Here is a 12,090-nt window from a genome sequence, read left to right as displayed (position 1 = left end):
TGAATCGCAGCACGCCAGGCCCCCCTGTCCATCACCATCTCCCAGAGTTCACTCAGACTCACGTCCATCAAGTCCGTGATGCCATCCAGCCATCTCATCCTCGGTCGTCCCCTTCTCCTCCTGCCCTCAATCCCTCCCAGCATCAGAGTCTTTCCCAATGAGTCAACTCTTCGCATGAGGTGGCCAAAGTACTGGAGCTTCAGCTTTAGCATCATTCCTTCCAAAGAAATCCCAGGGTTGATCTCCTTCAGAATGGACTGGTTGGATCTCCTTGCAGTCCAAGGGACTCTCAAGAGTCTTCTCCAACACCACAGGTCAAAAGCATCAATTCTTCGGCGCTCAGCTTTCTTCACAGTCCAACTCTCACATCCATACATGACCACAGGAAAAACCATAGCCTTGACTAGACAGACCTTAGTCGGCAAAGTAATGTCTCTGCTTTTGAATATGCAATCTAGGTTGGTCATAACTTTTCTGCCAAGGAGTAAGCGTCCTTTAATTTCATGGCTGCAGTCACCATCTGCAGTGATTCTGGAGCCCAAAAAATAAACTCTGACACTGTTTCCACTGTTTCCCCACCTATTTCCCATGAAGTGATGGGACCAGATGCCATGATCTTCGTTTTCTGAATGTTGAGCTTTAAGCCAACTTTTTCGCTCTCCTCTTTCACTTTCATCAAGAGGCTTTTTAGGTCCTCTTCACTTTCTGCCATAAGGGTGGTGTTATCTGCATATCTGAGGTTATTGATATTTCTCCTGGCAATCTTGATTCCAGCTTGTGCTTCTTCCAGCCCAGCGTTTCTCATGATGTACTCTGCATAGAAGTTAAATAAGCAGGGTGACAATATACACCTTGACGTACTCCTTTTCCTATTTGGAACCAGTCTGTTGTTCCATGTCCAGTTCTAACTGTTGCTTCCTGACCTGCATACAGATTACTCCAGAGGCAGGTTAGGTGGTCTGGTATTCCCATCTCTTTCAGAATTTTCCACAGTTTATTGTGATCCACACAGTCAAAGGCTTTGGCATAGTCAATAAAGCAGAAATAGATGTTTTTCTGGAACTCTCTTGCTTTTCCATGATCCAGCGAATGTTGACAATTTGATCTCTGGTTCCTCTGCCTTTTCTAAAACCAGCTTGAACATCAGGGAGTTCACAGTTCACATACTGCTGAAGCCTGGCTTGGAGAATTTTGAGCGTTACTTTACTAGCTTGTGAGATGAGTGCAATTGTGCGGTAGTTTGAGCATTCTTTGGCATTGCCTTTCTTTGGGATTGGAATGAAAACTGACCTTTTCCAGTCCTGTGGCCACTGCTGAGTTTTCCAAATTTGCTGGCATATTGAGTGCAGCACTTTCACAGCATCATGTTTCAGGATTTGAAACAGCTCAACTGGAATTCCATCACCTCCACTAGCTTTGTTCGTAGTGATGCTTTCTAAGGCCCACTTGACTTCACATTCCAGGATGTCTGGCTCTAGATGAGTGATCACATCATCATGATTATTTGGGTCATGAAGATCTTTTTTGTACAGTTCTTCTGTGTATTCTTGCCATCTCTTCTTACTATCTTCTGCTTCTGTGAGGTCCATACCATTTCTGTCCTTTATCAAGCCCATCTTTGCATGAAATGTTCCCTTGGTATCTCTAATTTTCTTGAAGAGATCTCTAGTCTTTCCCATTCTGTTGTTTTCCTCTATTTCTTTGCATTGATCGCTGAAGAAGGCTTTCTCATCTCTTCTTGCTATTCTTTGGAACTCTGCATTCAGATGCTTATATCTTTTCTTTTCTCCTTTACTTTTCGTCTCTTCTTTTCACAGCTATTTGTAAGGCCTCCCCAGACAGCCATTTTGCTTTTTTGCATATCTTTTCCGATGGGGATGATCTTGATCCCTGTCTCCTGTACAATGTCACGAACCTCATTCCATAGTTCATCAAGCACTCTATCAGATCTAGGCCCTTAAATCTATTTCTCACTTCCACTGTACAATCATAAGGGATTTGATTTAGGTCATACCTGAATGGTCTAGTGGTTTTCCCTACTTTCTTCAATTTGAGTCTGAATTTGGTAATAAGGAGTTCATGATCTGAGCCACAGTCAGCTCCTGGTCTTGTTTTTGTTGACTGTATAGAGCTTCTCCATCTTTGGCTGCAAAGAATATAATCAATCTGATTTTGGTGTTGACCATCTGGTGATGTCCATGTGTAGAGTCTTCTCTTGTGTTGTTGGAAGAGGGTGTTTGCTATGACCAGTGCATTTTCTTGGCAAAACTCTATTGGTCTTTGCCCTGCTTCATTCCACATTCCAAGGCCAAATTTGCCTGTTACTCCAGGTGTTTCTTGACTTCCTACTTTTGCATTCCAATCCCCCATAGAAAAGGACATCTTTTTTGGGTGTTAGTTCTAAAAGGTCTTGTAGGTCTTCATAAAACCATTCAACTTCAGCTTCTTCAGCATTACTGGTTGGGGCATAGACTTGGATTACTGTGATATTGAACGGATTGCCTTGGAGACGAACAGAGATCATTCTGTCATTTTCGAGATTGCATCCAAGTACTGCATTTCGGACTCTTTTGTTGACCATGATGGCTACTCCATTTCTTCTGAGGGATTCCTGCCCGCAGTAGTAGATATAATGGTCATCTGAGTTAAATTCACCCATTCCAGTCCATTTTAGTTTGCTGATTCCTAGAATGTCGATGTTCACCCTTGCCATCTCTTGTCTGACCACTTCCAATTTGCCTTGATTCATGGACCTGACATTCCAGGTTCCTATGCAATATTGCTCTTTACAGCATCGGATCTTGCTTCTATCACCAGTCACATCCACAACTGGGTATTGTTTTTGCTTTGGTTCCATCCCTTCATTCTTTCTGGAGTTATTTCTCCACTGATCTCCAGTAGCATATTGGGCACCTAATGACCTGGGGAGTTCCTCTTTTGGTATCCTATCATTTTGCCTTTTCATACTGTTCATGGGGTTCTCAAGGCAAGAATACTGAAGTAGCTTGCCATTCCCTTCTCCAGTGGACCACATTCTGTCAGACCTCTTCACCATGACCCGCCCGTCTTGGGTTGCCCTTGCAGGCATGGCTTGGTTTCCTTGAGTTAGACAAGGCTGTGGTCCTAGTGTGATTAGACTGACTAGTTTTCTGTGCGTATGGTTTCAGTGTGTCTGCCCTCTGATGCCCTCTTGCAACACCTACCATTACATGTTTTACGTCACCTAATCCTTTCAAGGCCCTGTGGAGCAAGTATTAAGTGTCCAGTTTTGCAGATGGAGAAACCAAAGTTCAGAGAGTTGAAGACATTTCCCAAGGGTCACACAGCTAGGAAATGGAGGAGTGAGGATTTGACATCTTCGCTCACAGGCTCTTCCCAATTTTACAGATGGAGAAACTGAGGTTCAGAGAGGTTAAGCCACTTGCTTACGGTCACATAGCTGGTTATATGGCTGAGCCAGATTTCAAACCCAGTCTGGTTTCAAGCTAAAGCTTGATTTGATTTTGTATTTTGTCCCCTGTGGCCTGGCCTGTCCATCACTCAGGTCCCCAGGTGCAGGAGGGAATGGGGTCCTGACCTCCTGACCTGGGCCATCCCCAGGAACTGTCACACACTGGCCCCAGAAATGTAGCCCCACCGGTCTGGGCAGCATGGGCCCCGGCAGGGCAGGGAGGAAGTAGGCTTGGTCATGGGGAGGGGAGTTTTGGATTTGGGTTGGGCAGCCTGTCCTGCGGTGGAGATCCCAGGCCTGGCAGAGCCAGTCTGGCCTCAGGACCCCACCCAGCTCCACTCTCTGCCCTGACAGTGTGACCTCCTCACTGGGTGGCCCTCACTGCTCCATCTGAGAGGCCCAGGGATGGGCTTGAAATGAGGCGTCCAGAGATGTAGAGTAGGTTGTGCCGGCAAGCCATCCAGGGTTCACGATGAGGCTCAGGTCTGCAAGATGCTATGAGGGTGCAGTCTGGCTGGGCCAGAGGGGCTGCCAGCCTGTGGGTGAGGCCAGGTCCAAGAGGCCCCTGCTGAGCAGAGGGTTAGCCCCTCCATGGCTGGGTCCTGCAGAAGGGCCAGCGTGGCCAGGGGCAGTGGGGGCTCAGCACCGCCGCTATTCACCCACTGGTCAGGAGCTGTTCCAGTGTTTTATAGCAGACACAGTCATGCAGGTATACAGCCCTCCAGAGAGGGCCAGCAGGAAGGTCATCTGAGCTGCGGATGCTCCCTTGGGGGGCATCAGGGTGGGACTCCCTGGCAGGCAGTGGGGAGGTGGCAGGATGGGGCAGCCTGCCAGGGGCCCCAGGCAGGTTTGGGCCAGAGGCACATTCCTGGGGGATGACTCAGGGGCAGGCAGAGTGGGTGACTCACCGTGGACCCTCTCTTGTCTCTGCTGCCAGCGGCCAGCCTCCTCTCTGGTCCCAGGGGGGCTGTGGTGGGGAGCTCACCGGCCCAGGGCTGAGTGTGAGTCAGCCCATCTGGACTGGATGTCCAGCATGATTTTCCATCCATTGCATTGTTCTGTGAGGAAAGTAAATACATGTTACAAAACACGGGGTGAAGCCGGGCCAGCCCCCTCCTGTCCCCTTGGAGGGCGGGGAGGAGAAGGCCCTCTATGCCACGCCATCACGGAGCACTGGCTCATCCACATTTTACAGATGGGGACGCCCGGTTCAGAGAGGTTAAGCCACCAACCCAAGGTCACACGCTGGGCAGGATTCAAACTGAGGCTGGCCTCAAGCTACAGCCTGTGGGTTCTTCCCCAGAGGGTGTAGACCAGGCCTGCCCATGTGCTGCGTCTCTCTGCTCACAACTGTGTCTCTCAGGGCAGCCCAGAGACCCACAAGCTTTAGCATCCTGGGGGGCGTGGGAGTGGGGTATGTGCTTGTTAACACGCAGATTCTGGGGCTCTAGCCAGACCCACCAACTGCAGTCTCAGGGGCCCTGGAATCTGCATTTCTGAATGCCCTCTAGGTGGGGGTGAGGCCGTACCCCTGGAGATAGGAGAACGGCTGTCTGTCCACAGGGAGGCTGGGCCTCTGCCCTGGGAGGAGAGGCTCCATGGTGAGGAACTGGCCTCCCATCCTGCACACCCCTCTCTCTGTGGGAATGCTGCCCTTCTTGTTTCAAACTGGTTCACCGAAACACCTGAGCCAGCCAGGGAGTGAGCGAGCGCCTCTCCAGCTGCTGGGGAAACAATGATGGCAAACAGGGAGGGTGTGGATGACCCTTCAGATGGGGTGGCCTCCTGGGAGACGGCCGCCTGGCCCAGCTCTAGGCAGGGGACAGGGTTCAGGGGCCAAAGGTGGCCTGGTTGCCAGGGAACAGAATGGCCGGGCAGGTACCATCCCTTCAGGGTGAACATCAAGTCAACCCCTTGGGGAAAGCAAACACACTCCCCAAGCCCCCACCCCACGGCACAGGCAGAGCGGATGAGTCACTTGGCATATGAGGCTCCTCGGAACCAAGCAAATCCCATCTGCCCACAGGAGGATCCACAGGGCCCAGATCCCAGCTCCCACCCCATCTAGCCTGCCCACGGAGTGTCAGGCACACGTGTGTACACACGTGTACACACTCACACACACACACACACACACACACACACACACACACACATATTGCCCCAGCCCAGAAACCCAGATTCTAGAGGCTGGAGGGAAGCGGGATGGTGAAGGACAACTCAGTTCCTCCCCAAATCTACTCATTCTCCCCGAAGCACTTGGGCCAGGCCCAGCTGAGTCAGCCCACGAGGGTGGAGACGGGTGGGGGTCCAAGAGCGTGGGGCCAGAGCAGGCTAAGCCAGGAACCAGCCCAGCTGGCACTGGGCCTCTCAGGGCCTCAGTGAGCTTCCCTGGAAGATAAGAGACCTTCCTCTTGGGAGGGAGGGTCCTTGGAGAGTCAGTGGGGGTCTCTGGGGAGTGTCAACCCGCTGAAGCATATTGGCCACGTGCTGTGTTGCCTGGCATGGAGTCGGTCCTCAATAATGGAGAAATGGTATTAATATCATCAATGTCACATAACATCATCAGTGTCACGGCTGTTATTCAGCAGCTGAGCTATCAGTGTGCTCACCTGGAGGTCCCTAGTTTGGTTTCCTCTTAGAAGCCAAACTTCACTTTTCTAGGTGTGGGGAAGGAGGATTTGGAAGTTGGGAGAAGTCTGGAGTTCTGAAACAGTTTGTAGTTCCTATAATTGCTTGTAACCCTCAGCCCCACGAGCATGGAGCCTCCACCTGCAGAGGTCAACCCCTCCCATTTGTGGGACCCTCACTCAGGGCCTAGGGGCATGCCAAGTGCTTAACACATGGGATCTCACCTAGGAGGCGGATACTATGCTGCTGCTGCTGCTGCTGCTGCTGCTGCTGCTGCTGCTGCTGCTGCTAAGTCGCTTCAGTCGTGTCCGACTCTGTGCGACCCCATAGACAGAAGCCCACCAGGCTCTTCCATCCATGGGAATTTCCAGTCAAGAGTACTGGAGTGGGGTGCCATTGCCTTCTCCGGGGTGGATACTATAGTTGTGTCCATTTCACAGATGGGGAAAACTGAGGCTCAGAAGCACAAGATGACCTGTGTTCAAGCTGCAACACCTGAAAGAGACTGAGAACTCCAGGGCTCCCCAGGCTGCCGCCCCTCACCCCGTCTTTGGAGCCCTGATAAGGTTCATCTCCCTAGGCTCAGCCCAGTTGGCTTTGTAGTTGCTGTCTCTTTGTCTCTGGCCATAGACTATCAGCAACTTGAAGATAGGGAGGCTTCCTTCCTTAACATGGATTCCATTTTGCTCAAATGTTGTATCTTCCATAATCCTTATCAACCAGTATCTTTCAGTCCAGTAAGGAAGACTGACAAGGAAGGAGGTTAACACCATAGAATGTAGTGGACCCTAACAGAGGGGCATGAAGTGGGGAGTGGAGGCAGGGAAGGGTCTGGGAAGTGGGAATGCCGGGCTTGGGTCATTTTGAAATGAGTCTTGTAAAAGTCACTGAAGGACTTCCCTGGTGGTTCACTGGTTAAACCTCTGCATTTCCAATGCAAAGGGTACAGGTTCAATCCCTGATTGGGAAATTAAAATCCCACATGCCACATGGCTAAAAAATAGAAAGTAATTGAAAAAAGACATTGAAAAATTAATCCAAGCACATATAAAAATAATATCCAAAGGAAGTTTTAAAAAATAAGACAAAATCCAAACACTATGAAAGAGCATACAATGAAAATTCATATTTGTTTCCTGAGGGGACTCATGGCTAACAGAGTCTTGTGGATACTTCCAGAAATTTTCTGTACGTATAGGCATATATATTCTCTGTTTCTCTCTCACGCTTTGCTCCTGGCGCCTGACAACGAATTCCACATCTCATTCATTTCCAGCTGCACGGTCTTCCCAGAGTAGATGCGCTCTGGGTTATTTAACCACCTGATCCCCATCCCAGTGGCCATCAGGCTGTTTCCAGGATCTCCTCCCTAGCAACGGTGCTGCCGTGAATGACTCCAATTTACTCTCTAAGGGAAAGGTAACCCAGAGAAGGAAGGAAGAGAGTTTCCATGCAGAGTTGTGCCATAAAACAGGGGGTTGGACAGTATTCCCTCCTGAGCCCTTTGGCTCACTTAGGGGCACAGGAAGGGGTCCAGGCTGAGCAAGTTTTGTCCTGACTTCAGGCCAGGTCTAGACCCCAAGTCACTCCCCCCCCCCCACCACCAAGCTGTGTGTTCTGAAGCCTTGGGCTCCTCCCTGACACCTATTCCCAATGGGCTTGTAGTCTGGACTTATAGTCTCTAGGTCTCCTGCATTGCAGGTGGATTCTTTACCATCTGAACCGCCAGGGAAGCCCAATGCTTGTAGTGGGACTCTAGGTCCCACCCTACTCCCACCCCCGGAGCTAACCTCAGACTTGGGGAGGGAAGTCCCTGCAGGTTGGAGGGAATTGCTCAAGCACTGAGCTGCCTCATGGGGAACTCCCCACCTAGAAGGGGCATCTGAGAGAGAAGCCAGGGCAGTGCCAAGTTCAGAGAGGAGAGAAGGGTTAGGTGTGGCTGGAAGGTCTGTACAGGGTTCCCTATCTGAGAGCTGCAGGCAAGATCCCTCACTCCTGGTTTCTCATAGAGGGGCCAGGGACCACCAGGGGGACTTGCTAAAAGTTTAGACCCCTGAGACCTTTCCTGCGCACAGCCCCTCAATCAGGAGCTGGAGGGGGGTCACACCCCGGAATCTGCATTTTACAAGCTCCCCTGGGGAAGCTGAGCTGCTGCTCCTCCCAGCATCCTTTATCCTTTTTAGGCCTTCAGATCCCAACTTGAGGTTGTCAATGTATTGTTAGTAGTATTAGCATCTGTCTTTCCCTCTCCGTTAAGAGAAAGGCCTTTTATGTTTTCGTTTTGTTTTTCCCTTTTCTCATCAACGTAGCAGAACCAGGCAGCCACGGCTGGGAGAATGCCCATATCTGTGGAATGAGCCAATGAACGAGCCCACTGAAAGCGATAGACCCTCGCCCTCAAAATGTGCATTTGGACACACACACATTTTGAAAGCAACTGTAGGAGGATCTGCAGAGACCCTTAAGCCCACCACAGATACCCCCTAACAAATAAGGTTTTCCCAGAATCTCTGTAAGGGACAACAGATGACCTAAAGCAGCCATCCCCAAACTATTTGGCACCAGGGACTGGTTTCATGGAAGACAATTTTTCCGAGGACGGGGTTGGGGGGGATGGTCTCAGGGTGATTCAAGCACATTACTGTTTGTTTTTTTTTTTAAATTGGGGGATAATTGCTTTGCAATGTTGTGGTGGTCTCTGCCATACATCAACATGAAACAGTCATATATATATATCCCCTCCCTCCCCACAATAATAAACTCTCTCCTCCCAGTAAGGAGAAACGCCTAAATGGAGGTGCCAGGCACTGAACCCGGGGCCTCGTGCATGCTAAGCACACGCTCTACCATTGAACTACACCCCCGCTACTACACTTACTGCGCACTTTTATTTCTATTATTATTACATCAGCTCCACCACAGATCATCAGGCATTAGATACTGGAGGTTGGGGGACCCCATGGCCTACAGGACACTGTTCTCAAATGCTCTGGGGTCTGGGGCAGGAAAAGCCTGTAGGAATCAACTTCCCCATCAACCTCCTTATTTTTTAAATAAAAAGCGGCTGAGGAAGTGACTGGCCTGAGGACTCTGGATGCCTGTGGCAGGGAGTCTGCCTCCTTCCCTCATCATTGCTCCCCATCTGGGCCCTTTGGCATCTCCCCTGAGGACTGGGTGCTCCTCCTTCCCAGCTGGGCTCAACACCCGCAGTGCCCTCCAGAGGGACGCTGAAGGGCTCCCTGCTGTCACGGCCCCACTCTGGCTCAGGGCCAGACCCGGGGTTACTGGCTGTCTAACTGCAGCCTTCTCCGCGGGCACACAGAGCAGCAGGGCCCCAGCGTGACTGGCCTCTGCTGGCACAGATGTAACTTGGCACATGGGACTGTGTGAAGTGTTGTGTGAATGATCTACAGGAATCCCTATGGGGTGGGGTGCGGTTGTTACCACTGTTTGACAGATAAAGGAAACTGAGGCTGGGAGCAAGAGAAGCCTTGCTGAAGAGTCAGCTGACCATTCAAAACAGCAGGATTTGAACTCAGGTAGGCGCACTCTGGGGCTTCCCAGGTGGCTCAGAATCCGCCTGCCAATCCTAGAGACGCAAGTTCGATCCCTGGGTCTGGAAGATCCCCTGGAGAAGGAAATGGCTACGATTTCTTGGCCACTCCTGTGTTCTCGCCTGGGAAATCCCATGGAAAAAGGAGCCTGGCGGGCTACAGTCCGTGGGATCGCAACGAGTCGGACACGACTTAGCATCTAAACAACATCAAGGCGCACTCCCAAGGTCCCTTTTCTCAACTGCTATCGACAGTCCTACCACCTGAGAGTAATTCACTAGCTATCGGGGCATAGAGACCCGTCAGGCTGTCCCATCTGACTGGGGGCCCCACCTGGGTGTCAGCCAAGAAAAGGGAGCCCCGGTGCCCAAGACGGGCATCCGAGACCCGGGTGAGGGTCCTCAGCCTGGGGCGCGTGCGCCAGGCCGGGAGTCAGGGGCGAGGGGGCCGCGGAGCGCGCTCGGAAGAGCCGCCAGTGCGCCTCCGCCCGCCTGCCCAGCTTCTCGAGCGTCCGCGCTGGGAGGTGGGGTGGGATGGGCCGGGTCCTCCCAGGACCCCGTGTCCCCACCCAGATTCCAGGCTGGGCGCCCAGCTCGCTCCAGCGGGGCCGAGGGAGCGCCTGGAAGCCCCGCCCCCCGGCGCCCCGCCCCCCCCGGCGCCCCGCCCCCGGGAAGGTAAGCGCCACCTTCTCGGGAGCGGCGCGGGCAGCCGCGGCCTGCGGGCGCCCCGCCCCCCGCGAGTAGTGACGGGCCGCCGCCGCCGCGCCGCACTCGGGGCTCCCGCGTCGCCGCCCGCTCACCTGCGCAGGCTGCCCGCCCCTCGGTGCGCGCCGGGGCCTCCGCCGCCCCGTGCCCAGCCCGGCGCAGCGACCCGCCGCCCCGCCCGGCCGCCACCATGAACTCGCTCTTCAGGAAGAGAAACAAAGGCAAATACAGCCCCACGGTTCGGACCCGCAGGTGAGGGGCCGCGCTGGGCCGGGATGCGGGGCCCGGGCCGTGAGGGGAACGGCCGGGCCTCCGGGGCCGCGGCGGCTGGGAGGGGGTGCGCACCGCCCTGGGAGCTCCGCGGGGCGGGGAACCCAGCCTGGAGTGCGCGGCGCGCGGGGACGCGGGCGCCCGAGGGCCACCCTTGAGCTGGGAAGCACGGCCGAGGTGGGAATGGAGGTGGGCCGGGGGCGCGGAAGGAAAACACGCTGTTTGGCCCCGGAAAGTTCTAGGAGCCGGGAGAGTACTGGCTTGGGCGCTTAGAGAGCAAGGTACTGAGGTGGAGTCACTGGGGGGTGGGGGTGGGGGTCTCCGCGTCCCGCGGTCGCTCTTGGGCCAGGGGTCCTCGCGGGCTAGGAAGCACCGCCCAGGTGGAGAGTGGTGTGTCCGGCGGACGCTACACCCAAGGCGGGGCGGGGTGGGGGGCGACGGGGGCGAGGGTGTGTGCAGGGACAGAAGCACCGTCTAGGGGCGCACCCACGCGGTGAATTTGAGCTGGAGCGGGGGCGTGTCGGGGGACGTTCACCAGCGCTCCTTGGAGGGGCGCACAGGTGCTTCTGGAGTCGGGGAGGCGAGAGGTGAGGGGACGAATTGGGGGGCGGGGAACGTGCCACCTGCAGCAGAACTTTCCGGCACCTGCCATCCTGCGCTCCAGAGCCTGGTTCGGAGGAATCCGTGGGTGTGGGGTCGGGTTGGGAGAACCCGGGCTGAGGCACCCCTGGTCCACACTCCCTACCCCACCCCGAGGTCTGCGCAGCTCCTGGGAGGGCGGTCGGGCCTTCTCCCTGAATGATTTCTCAGGGGCGTGGCTGCCCCCAGCACCCCCCCGCCAACCAGCGCCGAAACTGGCGGCGTCTCTGAGAGCCTCTGGTTCCCAGGGCCGCCTGGGAAGGGAATGACATGTCTCGATGTGTTTGCGTTGAAACGGCAGCCCACGTCCACGTCTGCTTGGTAAGCCTAATGTATTCACTTAATAACCGGTTTAGGGGAACCTCAGTGGAGATGCTGAGATTGAGGGAGGGGGCAGGACCTCAGACCCTTCCTTGGCCTCTCTCTAGGGAAAAGGAGGCAGGGGCTATAGATGGGAGGGAGCCTTTATCCACAAGGGGCTTCAGGCAGGTGGGGAAACTAAAAAAAAATTGCAGAGCCCACCTGCCCAAGTGTATCCACCCCAAAGTGCCCTCATCTGAGACCCCCTCCCCTGGAAGCAGTCCCTCACTCTCTCCCAGGCCAGGGATGAAGGCGAGGAGACCCTGGCCTGCACTCCCACCCTGCCCCCCGTGGTCCAGCCCAGGCAGACCTGTCTGACAGGTGCAGGCAGCTTGGGCATGGTGTGGAGAGGGTGGGCCCTCCATGTCTTTGTTCAGTCAGTTCAGTTGCTCAGTCGTGTCTGACTGTTTGTGACCCCATTGACTGCAGCAAGCCAGGCCTCCCTGTCCATTGCCAACTCCAGGAGCCTGCTCAATCTCAT

General features: G+C 54.1%; 1 protein-coding gene across 3 annotated transcripts in view; it reads left to right on the top strand.

Annotated features, from left to right (window-relative positions):
* The first annotated feature begins 10,312 nt into the window (after positions 1-10,312).
* PPL (periplakin) overlaps positions 10,313-12,090 on the top strand; it is a 48,091-nt gene continuing 46,313 nt past the window's right edge. For 2 of the 3 annotated variants that reach the window (XM_027961713.2, XM_027961712.2), the window contains exon 1: positions 10,313-10,592. In XM_027961713.2, coding sequence (XP_027817514.1) covers positions 10,531-10,592 — 62 coding nt within the window. In that variant the 5' untranslated portion in view covers positions 10,313-10,530. Of the gene's footprint in view, positions 10,593-11,488; positions 11,571-12,090 lie in introns of those variants that run through there. The other variant, XM_042240653.2, reaches the window with a different exon arrangement.

The sequence above is a fragment of the Ovis aries genome, chromosome 24 (assembly GCF_016772045.2).
Source record: "Ovis aries strain OAR_USU_Benz2616 breed Rambouillet chromosome 24, ARS-UI_Ramb_v3.0, whole genome shotgun sequence".
In the NCBI taxonomy this organism is placed as follows: domain Eukaryota; kingdom Metazoa; phylum Chordata; class Mammalia; order Artiodactyla; family Bovidae; genus Ovis; species Ovis aries.
The sequence above is the reverse complement of the archived record's forward strand: the minus strand, read 5'-3'. Positions and strand labels throughout refer to the sequence as shown.